The following is a 12,095-nucleotide window of genomic DNA, read 5'->3' as shown; positions in this document are numbered from 1 at the left end:
AAATGAGTGAATATTTAAAAAAACAATAACATTAATGAAGTAGAACTCAATTTTACACAAGTTAACAGCAATTATTAATCATTGCTTTCTGTTTTTATTAGCATTTTACATACTGTGGAATTAAAGTTCCTAATACCTTTCTAATGTCATTACAATATGCCTACATTTTGTATTCTTTGCTGCATATTTACATTGTATACTTACATTTTGTTTTTGAAAGATTATTCCATCTTACATACACACACTGAGGAGTGAGGACCAACCCTAAACCCTGCATAGAGGGGCTCAGTGAATGTGGAGTGGAGTGTGTGTAGGTGGGTCAGTGTATGTGTGTTAAGTGAGATGCCGTAGAAGGACAGAGTGCCGGCCCCCCAGTCCAAATATACTCCTATTCTACGGTTGTGAGAGGGGGGAGCAGGTACAGTAGTAATCTTATAGTTGTGCCAGACAATGTAGCTGTCATTAAAGCAGCTCAGACTCCAGGACTGATTATTAAATCCAATTAAACAATTCTTATTGTCTTCTTTCCTGGTGATCTTTCTGTATGCCATGGCTACAACAGCCCCCCTCCCACTGCAATCAACCTCCCAGTAACAGCGTTCAGACTGACTCTCCACACTCAGAACCTGTTGATAGTACTCAAATCTCTCTGGATGAGCAGGATATGGCTGCTTCTCCTCCACCCATTCCACTTTTCTGTTCCCCTCAGACAAAGAGAGGTGTGTATTTGCTGTGTTTATGTCCAGAGTGAGTTCACAGGCATCTGCAAACAAAAATACAAATTAGTGGAGGTAACAAAAACTGTGCATTGCAATTGTGTTTGTATGTCCTACATTTCTTCAGTCCTGGTTTCATCCTGTTCTTTCCTCCATGCTCCACCCTAAAGAAGAAAATAACTGTATAACACTTTCTGCCTTCTCTACATTTTCTTTCTCTCTGACTGTTTGTGTATATATAGAGACAATATGTCAGTAACTCACTGTAGTTTCTTCAGGGTGCAGTGTGGATCCTCTAGTAGATCAGAGAGCAGCTTCACACCAGACTCTCTTGGGTTATTATAGGTCAGATCGAGTTCTCTCAGGTGGAGGGGGTTTGATTTCAGAGCTGAGGCCAGAGAAGAACAACCTTCATCTGTAACCATACAACCAGATAATCTGTAGATGACAGGAAGAGGAGGGGTGGGACAAATGCCTTTTATAATGGTGGAACTTTGTACAGTGCTAAAGTTACTTTTAAACTGACAGAATATTCAACAAATGCTAAGAACAGAAGAACGTTAGGTGAATGACAATCTTTCCATTTTAAAATAAAATTTTGGAAATATAGAGGATGAAGAATTTATGGATTGCAGGAGTGAAGAAAACCTGGCCTTTAAGAAAAGTGTCTTCCCGGGCCTTCACTGCTAAGTTTTTTCATTCATGAATAAATTCACAGAAAGTTCACCTGAGTGACTCCAGTTTACAATGCAAATTCTTCAGTCCAGCAGAGAGGAGCTTCACTCCTGAATCCAGCAGGTCATTGTTACTGAGATCCAGTTTTTTCAGAGACGCGTTTACTGTTTGCAGAGCTGATCCCAGATTTTCACAAGCTTTTGCCTGAAGATTACAGATAGCTAGTCTGCAAAGGGAAAGAAAATATGTACAAAAAATATGTAAATAGAGTGTACAATAGTCATATAAGGATTTTTGAATTGAAACAGAAAAAAGTATGTTCTTTGCACAAACACTATACATTTATTTTTAACTTCTGTGTATGCAGAAAGCTTAGGGTTAAAAATACGAATTAATAATAGAGTTTAAAAATAAGAATTGTGACACTGCATTAATTAAACAAATCATGAGTTATGTCATTTGTATTGTGGGTTTAACATTTCTTGTACATTTCCACCATTTTTAGTTCAAGAATGAATTTACAGAAAGCTCACCTGAGTATCTCCAAGTTACAGTATGAACTCTTCAGTCCAGCAGAGATCAGCTCAACTCCTGAGTCGTGCAGATCATTGTTACTGAGGTCCAGCTCTTTCAGGGAGGAGTGTACTAAAAGTAGAGCTTGTGCAAATATTTTGCAAGAATCAACAGTGAGATTACAGCCAACAAGCCTGGAAAAGGGAGAAAGAATACAGTACAAAATGCAGTTCAGTCAGGGATTATGAAATCAAATTCCACAAAATGAGCTTTGCATTTCTGTAATCTTTTTTTGCTAGTGTATTTGATTTATTAATACTCATGTACCATGGGGTCTTGTCAAAATTGTCTTTCTTTCAAACACTGTTAGTTGTTGGTTTTCGACAGGGTGTTCAGTGCCCAAAGTAGCATTGCATCTAGATTAAGCACTAGAGGTGCTGCTCTCTCTATAGGATTATGATGGCTTCCTTGGTGCAAAGTGATTTTGTCACTCATCATCTGCAGGCAACCTTGTACGCTTTAGTCCTACATCATAAGTCTCCTAAAGCTGCTGATACCAGATTGATACCATACAATGGGCCTCCAGTTCCAACACTGGATTACAATACAACTGAACATTTCCTATTTTTTTCCATATTTACTTATCTCTTGTGTGGTTTGAAGAAGTGATATGTATTCATAACAAAGTAACTGTTTTCTTGTGTGCAATGTTATAGATATCATCTGTAGCATCTTTTTCAGTTTAAAAATATAACGTAATTCTGAAATATGGACCTGAGTGTCTCCAGTTTACAGGGTGACCTCTTCAGTCCAGCAGAAAGCAGCTCCACTCCTGAATCCTTCAGGTCATTGTTACTGAGGTCCAGCTCTTTCAAAGATGAATCAGAACTGAAAACTGAAGCCAGTGCTTCACAGCTGTCTTTGTTGAGGTTGCAGTCATCCAACCTTTATGATAAATATTGTTTCAGTTTTCATACTTGTCACACAGTTCCTTTCAAAAGTAGAAGTAATTAAAGTAATCCCTAAATGAAAGAGCTTTACAGTTTTCTTTAGGCATGTACCAATCTGATTCAAGTAAATTGGGATCAAAATCTATCCAGATAATTAATGATGGATTTTGGTTTTCACTGTTCTAATCCTGATCCACTGTTTGATTTACTCCAATGCTGAAGATGTATTTGTCTTTCATCAAAACATGCACATAAAAAGTTTTGTCTCTGCTTACTGCAAACATCATGCCAAAGTGTAAGTGATTTCACCACAGCATTTTCAAGTATTTGCAAGCCACAATGCCAGACTGATTGAATCATAAATCAAAATGAGACCTGACATAAAATTATCATTTTAAAATATATCAGTGTAAATGTAAATGTATCAATGTACCAAAATGTACCAATCCACTTGCTAAAATATACCAAAAATGAAATCATTTTACTGTGGCACTTATTTTTAGCCCAACATGTCTTCCTTAAATTATTTGTTTATATTATTGATGTAAATACAAATAACGCATCAGTGTCAGCCAGTATTAAAATTCTAGGATGGGATTAGGGCAAAAAAATCTATATCCGAACATCCTTAGATCTCATATATCATAGTGTGATTACTGTAAACTTTTCCTCTTTTAGAACAGTGCATGGTTTGTTTAAAGTATATGCACATCAAATTAAATTGCCAGATTTAGTCAATGTATTTTCTGGTCAGCAATGGAGACATTTGAAATAAGAGCAGGGAGAAGTGATGTAGGCCATCCAGAATTTGTGAATTATGTCTTTACCAAATATAACTCCTTTTACTAAACTTTAAAGGAAGAAAGAGCATGATACTTGCAGAGCTTGTCTTGTGTTTTTCACCACAGGCAGGAGTCTTCTCAGTCCTTCATCTGACGGTATGTATTTCTTCAGTTCAAACTTCTCCTGAGTTTCCTCTGACATCAGCAGCACAAAAACCAGAGCTGACCACTGTGTAGATGAGAGTCTCTGTGTGGAGAGATCACCTGAGTTCAGGTAGTTCTGGATTTCAGTCATCAGGGAGTTGTCATTCAGTTCACTCAGGCAATGGATGAGATTCAAGCTTCTGTCAAAAGATACTTGCTCACTCAGTTTCTTCTTAATGTAGTCAGCTGTGTCACTGACACTCTCACTTTTCAACTTTAGGCTTGGAAGAAGTTCATTTAAGTCACTCTGATGGGACTTCAGTGAGATGCCAATGAGGAAGCGAAGGAAAAGATCCAGGTGTCCATTTTCACTCTGCAAAGCCCTGTCCACTGCACATTTATGAAGATCTGTTAGATTCTTCATCCTCCATGTAAGTTTGTTACCAAGTGTCTTCTTTCTGAATGAATTCCTTCGGTTGTTGCAGTGTGAGTGATGAACATACAGAGCAGCAAGGCTTTCCTGGACAGTCAGATGGACAAAGCTGAAAATATTCCTTTCAGAAACTCCTTTCTGCTGACTGAAAATTTGTGTGCACACTCCTGAGAACACTGTGCCATCACTGACATCAATGCCACATTTCTGAAGGTCATCCTTATAGAACATCAGAGTGCCCTGCTCAAGATTAAGGAAGGCCAGTTTTCCAAGCTTCAAAATAATGTGCTCAACATTAACAGTTTTTGCAGTCTCCTCAGGGTATTTCTTTTTCATTACATTTTTCTGCTGTAACAGAAAGCTTAGATACATTCCTGTCAGGGTTGTGGGGATGTCCTTGTTACTCTCTTGAGCCATCAGTGGCTGAAGCACTGTGGCAGAGATCCAGCAGAAGACTGGTATTTGACACATGATGTAGAGGCTCCTTGATTTCTTGATGTGTGAGACTATTTTAAATGCCACATCTTCATTACAGTATTTGCTGAAATATCCCTCCTTTTGTTCATCTTTGAATCCTCGCACTTCTGTCACCAGGTCAATATAGTCCCGGGGAATCAGATGGGCTGCTGCTGGTCGGCAAGTTACCCAAATGAGCGCAAAGGGAAGCAGATGTTTCTGAAGAAGATTTGTGATCAATGAGCCCACTGAGGTCTTCTCATTGACATCTTTTACTTCCTCTCCACCCTCAAAGCAAAGAGGAAAGCGGCATTCATCAAGCCCATCAAAAATAAACAAAACTTTACCATTATCCTCTGGAAGAGACTTTATTGCAGTTTTTGAAGTGAAAAAACATTGATTTAGTAATTCAATCAAGCTAAACTTCTTATCCTTCTTCAGATTCAATTCTCGAAAGGGGAGAGGGAAAATGAAGTGCAAGTTTTGGTTCTCCTTTCCTTTTGCCCAGTCAAGTATGAATTTGTTGACCGACACAGTTTTGCCCACTCCTGCAATTCCTGATGTCAGTACTTTTCTATTGCATCGATTGGTATCAGACTGGATTTTGAAAAGATCACTGCATTTGATACAAATTTCCTCATCAGTACAGGAAGGCATTTCAATTTGCATCACTTCATGCTCACGAATGACTCCTCCACTCTCATCCTGCACTATAATCAGATCAGTGTAGATATCTTCTAAGAACTTCTTGTGTCCTGTCAGTGAATTTCCAATCAGTATACGTTCATATGTCTCTTTCAGGATGGCCATCAACTGGGTGCGTTGCAAAGCTTTTGTCAGAGATTTAAAAAAGATATCAAGAGTGAGACTCACTACACAAATCATAATATCCTACCCAGCAAACAGGCTTGCCCAGGACCACTGTGTCACGCATTTGCCAGTATCACAGCATGATATGGACTTCATTACCCAGAACTCTCAGGAGGATCACATGACTGGGCCACACCCATCTGACTTGGAAAATGCTAGGGACTCCAATACCCACAATCCTCAGGGGATCACATGACTTCTGACCATATCTCGCACTCCTATCAGCGCTCTCGTTCTCCGGAGTATTAACCATTTGCACCTGTGTTTGAAGATCATATGATCAGGGTAGCATAGTTTATAAGCCCGGGCTTTAGTGAAGTTCAGTGCAAGGCATTGCTTCTTTACGAATCTTACTGATTGTTATTTCTGATCTTTTGTCTGCTGTGTTTTTGACCTTGTGTTTCGCTTTCTCGACTCTGCCTTTTTGCCTTACCCCTTTTTGGATATGGTGCTGGTTATTTTGCTGATCTGTGTTTTTGACCTTTTGGACTGTTTATTGACCTGCCCTTTTATCTAGCCCCTTGGTTTCATTCACACGGTGATATGATCATCGTTGTGTTTTGTAGTTGCTGTTTGGTTTTGACCCATGCTTGTTTTCTGACTCCGCTTTTGCTTAACTCCATTAAACTACCTGTCGCCCTTTTACACCGCAAGCATCTGGATTCTGTTGTATTGTCACACACTGTGTGTCTTCTGTACAAGACTGGGCTATGCAAAACCCAAATAAATTCTGCTTAGGAGCATGGTGGATTAGCCCAACCTAGGCCACAGAACCATTTTCAGATGTGGGCCACTGTGGGCTCTGTGTGGGCAGTGTAGTGTAGGACCTACCCAATCAAATGTTACATGCACCAACTACAGGTTATCACATACTGGGCCAGGAGCATCTTCTGACCACGTGGGCCACTGTGAGTTTGTATGTTCTGGGCCTGAAGCATCCAAATGGGGCTACTAAGGACGCCATGAACTGAACCATGATGCACTGGCATATCCCATGTTACTGGGGCAGGACTTGTGTTGCTAGACAGTAAACTGATTAGTGTTATATTGTTACCAAAACAAAAGCTAAGGAGAAGAAGCAGTCTAGCTAAACAGACAAGTGATGTACCACATGCTCCTGGGACAGCCCATTTACTGCAGTATGTGAACCAAGTGGGTACGTTGTGGGCAGTCTCTATGAGGCCCCACATCATGGCAGCCTAAATGCATCCTTACTCCATGGGATATTATGGAGCTCTTTGTGTCCCAGTGTTTAAGCCCAAAGGGGCTCACTGTGGCCACATCACAGGGGGCCCAATTTTGAGTACACACTGGGCCTACACAGGATCAAAATAGGCTTGTTTGCTGGGTTGGTTGGTTTTTCATCCCAAATAAGATATTATTTCAAAGACTACTTATATCACTACTGTGGTAATTTTACTATATTTTTATACGTTAAAAGTATCTGATTATGTAGTAAAAATGTGAAAGCCATAGTCGCATCAGGATGATGCTCAGGACAGAGATGAGATTCAATAAATATTTGTATTCGCTACTTTAATGGACACAATATTGTGAATACCACAGTTCTAAAGCTTATAAAACGTAACATTCAAAAGACAAGGCCCACAGTGGGCACAATGACATGATGTTTTTGTTTTAATAAGAAGATGTGACAGTGAGTTGGACATGTTTTGGCTTTATCTGCAATGAGAACCCTACCTGATTCTCCATTCTGAGCTGTACTCAGGCAGGTTTCTGGGTTCTTATCAGTTACATCTAGGAAAGTAGACAAGGGTACAGCAGTACATTATAAAGAATATAAAATACAGAAAAGACATAACTGGTGGGACTAAATTTAAGATGTCTTAAATAAAAAAGAGTGAAAATCATCCAGCCTCTTTACTTTCTTTGTGTTTGGTTCTGAGTTCCACAGCCAGTTGGTTCTGGTTTATTTTCTTCAGGATGGCCTGTGTGATCTCCACTGCTCCATTATAGCCGTAGCTCTGCACCATCTTATCCACAATATCATGTCTGTCTGCCTTTTCTAGCTGAGCCCTTGGAATATGAGTGAAACCTTCCACACCATTGCTTAGGTACCACTGAAATGATTTCAGGTCCTCTTCCAACAAATTCTGAAGTATATTCAGCAACATTGGTCTAATGTTTACCATCTTGCATCACTGGACATGATGAAGGACAGTAGGTTGAAGTGCACTGAATGATTCTGTAAGATACCAGTAAGATATTTTGGTTTGAGAAAGATTAAGGGGAATGTGTCAAGAGGAATGTGACAATTCACTTAACTGGATATTACTGAATGACGCTTCACTCTTCATGACCCATGTAATCAAAGTAGAGGGAAGTGTGGGTCAAAACCTAACTTGGGAACACCAATTTTTTTGTTGGTTCATGCAGAACATGCTTTCAGTGCAGTGACTGTAACTGTAAGTCTACAACTATTTTCCCATATTTAACTATTTTACATATATATTATGCTGTAAGTTTCACTGTTTCAAACAACACAGAATTACTTTGAATTTGTTATGTTTGCATTAATTTACCAGCCTTTTGCAGTGACTGGTACTTCTAACTCTTAGTCTGTGACGGTTAACCCCACCTACATCATATTGCCAAAAGTATTCACTCACCCATCCAAATCATTGAATTCAGGTGTTCTAATCACTTCCATGGCCACAGGTGTATAAAACCAAGCACCTAGGTATGCAGACTGCTTCTACAAACATTAGTGAAAGAATGGGTCGCTCTCAGGAGCTCAGTGAATTCCACTGTGGTACCGTGATAGGATGCCACCTGTGCAACAAGTCCAGTCGTGAAATTTCCCCACTATTAAATATTCCACAGTCAACTGTCAGTGGTATTATAACAAAGTGGAAGCGATTGGGAATGACAGCAACTCAGCCACGAAGTGGTAGGCCATGTAAAATGACAGAGCGTGGTCAGTGGATGCTGAGGTGCAGAGGTTGCCAACTTTCTGCAGAATCAATCGCTACAGACCTCCAAACTTCATGTGACCCTTAGATTAGCTCAAGAACAGCATAAAGATCTTCATGGAATGAGTTTCCATGGCCGAGCAGCTGCATCCAAGCCTTACATTACCAAGCGCAATGCAAAGCGTCGAATGCAGTGGTGTAAAGCGCCGCCACTGGACTCTAGAGCAGTGGAGACGTGTTCTCTGGAGTGACGAATCACGCTTTTCCGTCTGGCAATCCAATGAACGAGTCTGGGTTTGGCGGTTGCCAGGAGAACGGTACTTGTCTGACTGCATTGTGCCAAGTGTAAAGTTTGGTGGAGGGGGGATTATGTTGTGGGGTTGTTTTTCAGGAGTTGGGCTCGGCCCCTTAGTTCCCGTGAAAGGAACTCTTAATGCTTCAGCACCAAGAGATTTTGGACAACTTCATGCTCCCAACTTTGGGGGAACAGTTTGGGGAGTTTGGCCCCTTCCTGTTCCAACATGACTGCGCACCAGTGCACAAAGCAAGGTCCATAAAGACATGGATGAGCGAGTTTGGTGTGGAAGCACTTGACTGGCCTGCATAGAGTCCTGACCTCAACCCGACAGAACACCTTTGGGATGAATTAGAGCGGAGACTGCGAGCCAGGCCTTCTCGTCCAACATCAGTGTCTGACCTCACAAATGCGCTTCTGGAAGAATGGTCAAAAATTCCCATAAACACACTCCTAACCCTTGTGGAAAGCCTTCCCAGAAGAGTTGAAGCTGTTATAGCTGCAAAGGGTGGGCCAACATCATATTAAACCCTATGGATTAAGAATGGGATGTCACTCAAGTTCATATGCGTGTGAGGGCAGACAAGCGAATACTTTTGGCAATATAGTGTATTTCCATTCCCATTACTTTTGGCTGAACTTTTTACAAATGGTATAAAGTTTACATTTTCATTTTTCAAAGAAATGTGTAAGTTGTTTGTAATTACCAAGCCAGCTGAAATGTTTTTAAACGCTGCCTGATGACTGAGACATTGTTTAATGACCACTGGTTCCTATCACCACTGTAAAGAAATCTGAAGTTCTACAATCAACCATTTCACACCAAACTACTCTGAATGACTCACACACTGTATTATGTGGTAATTAAAAAAACAGTGGACTTTCCCTTGGAAGTGATTTTTATTGAACAAAACTGATATTTTGGGAAGTGCTGTAGTTACCATATGTTTTAGCAGTATTACAGCAAACTGATTTAATGTTTAATTAAACATGGAATGTGGACATGAATTTAGTTTCATGTCTAAAGTAAAATCTTTAAGGTAATTAGTCTGAAGCTTAAGCATCTGTGACTGGAGTTGAAAGAGTGACACAAACATCTGACTGTAGGAAAAATCACAAACACTTGTTTTCTCTGTAATTAACCAAGATCAATCTTTAATTAATCTTCTGTTCTTTTGAAGTCTGTCTTTAATTAAGTGTGTGTTATTTGTTTGAGTGCACAAAGGAATAATGTGAGTAAATCATGTAAATATATTAAATGCTTTTACCTGCTGTAAGTAGTTATGGCATCACTCCAGAGTCTTTAGTCTTTCAGTTCTGAAGGCTTACATTTCTTGCAAATGGATAGAGAATGCAATAAACAACCCAGCAGCTCTGTCAAATAAACATATTACTCTAAAACTACATAACTTTAAAAACTCCTCTGATCTGTCAGAGAGACTTCAGTGCTGGTCTGCTCTTAAAATAAGAAGTAGGACAGAGGAAGCAGAGCTCTCTGAACAGTGAAAACAGGAAAGAGTTGCAATAAGCACATCTGACATATAGCTATGCAAATATTATGCGTTTCAGAGAGCAGCAGTGATTTGACCTGCTTTCCATAAAACCAGTTTAACACAGCACAACACAGCTGAGTTCCCTCCTGACTGAAGTGGACAAATTACCCTGGCTTTGGTAATCATGGAAAGAGAAAAGGCAACCATGAGGATCAGTAGACCCAACAGCTAAATACATAAAGACTGAGCATGTATTGTGGATGTCGTCAGTATTAAAAGAAGACTTACCAACTGCGAAAACTGAAATCTTGTCCTTTAAAATGATTCTTGATGTAGACCACAATAAATATATTTAAAATCCATTATGTTAAGACAGACTGATATTTTAAATAGGTTGCTGTCTGAAGGTCATTAAAGTAAAATCAAAATTAGGACAAAAGCTTTCCATACATTTAAAAACAGGACAATATCTCCCCTTACATTTAAATACTAAAAATGTAACCACAGAACTCTAACGGACTCAACCAGTGAGGATTTTAGCTGGTATGTGGAAATTCCTAAAAATGTGAAGTTGTGAAATCTGTGGAAACTGATTCTCTGTCTGAATCTAATAGACCCATTTGTTATTTCCTTTTTTTGGGGGGCTGGGGTGGGGGGGGGTCTTACAACAAGTTTGTGAACTCAGAAATGTAGTTACACAATAATAAATATGATGTCCCAACCAAACTACACTTCATTAAACAGTTAGTTAGCAGCAGCTACACTGACAAAAGCTACTTTCTGATTCCTTATGATTTGTGAATTTGTGATTTGTGAGTGAATGAATTATGTTTCTTGCATAATCCAAAATGTTAACACCTAATAAATGTAATAATAGGGAATTCTGTCCTCCCCTTTCTATGCATGTTGTACATAAAAATGTTGTGGGTTGAAATTTGGCTGTTCTCTGTCACATGTAGCAAATAATTACCCACTAGAGGGCGTTTCAGACACATTTTCATGGGTTAAAGGTTAAAGGAAGGAAAGGTTAGATTTAGTGTTTATGTTTAGGTTTATACTGTGGGTTGGGATTAGGTTCATGTTTAGAATAGGAGTTAGTAACTGTATCCATAACACCTCTTAGCTGTAATCAGAAACACTATCCAAATCTCATCAGGAATATATACATTTTGATCATTTCACAGCTGCTTTTGAACTTTCCAAAAGTTAGCAAGTTTAATGAAGCCTTAGCTCCGCCCACTTTCCTATCTCATCACAGAATAGCCTGTTTCCTATACAATCTAGATAAAATATTGATATATGTTTATTGTCTTTGTACCAATGACGACATTCACACAAATGGTGCATTCTTAAAACCGTTTTCCTCCAAATCTGCTTTTCTTTACACTCAGAATCAAAAGTCTGAGCTTGTTGATGACCTGCATTCATGAAATTGTATAAGCTTATTTTTTTACCATACTCTGAAGAATATTACAGAAAGAATTTCTGATATATTACTCATAGCTGGATTTGTAGTAAATGATGTAGTGCTAAATGACCCAAAACATTATATAATAACAGAGTGTAGTGTTTTCTTGATTAAACAATAAAACAATGAGATTTCAGTAATTTTAGACTTAGACAGACTTTATTGTCATTCAAATTTACACCGTACCGTGCACATTAGAATGAAATTACGTTGCATAGGCTCAGAGTAGATCAGGAGAATTATAAATAATACAATGTAGTGCAATGTGCAATGTAGTGCAGAGTGTGGTGCATATGTGAACACATTTATGTCAACAGATAAATAAATTTTAAATAAGTATATATATAAGAGGGTGTATTGCACTGTA

General features: G+C 39.0%; 1 protein-coding gene across 1 annotated transcript; it reads right to left on the bottom strand.

The window, feature by feature from the left end:
* Positions 1–215: 215 nt before the first annotated feature.
* On the bottom strand, positions 216–10,217 carry LOC118825789 (NACHT, LRR and PYD domains-containing protein 3-like). The gene is made up of 9 exons (XM_036596608.1): positions 10,036–10,217; positions 7,425–7,745; positions 7,241–7,297; positions 3,735–5,499; positions 2,679–2,849; positions 1,444–1,617; positions 981–1,154; positions 834–880; positions 216–763 (listed from the first exon to the last, which is right to left on the bottom strand). The coding sequence occupies exons 2-9, from the start codon at positions 7,690–7,692 to the stop codon at positions 222–224; spliced, it is 3,198 nt and encodes a 1,065-aa protein (XP_036452501.1). The 5' UTR covers positions 7,693–7,745; positions 10,036–10,217; the 3' UTR covers positions 216–221.
* Between the last annotated feature and the right edge of the window lie 1,878 nt (positions 10,218–12,095).

Source organism: Colossoma macropomum, unplaced genomic scaffold, assembly GCF_904425465.1.
Source record: "Colossoma macropomum unplaced genomic scaffold, Colossoma_macropomum, whole genome shotgun sequence".
Classification (NCBI taxonomy): Eukaryota; Metazoa; Chordata; class Actinopteri; order Characiformes; family Serrasalmidae; genus Colossoma; species Colossoma macropomum.
This window is presented reverse-complemented; position numbering and strand designations above follow the sequence as displayed.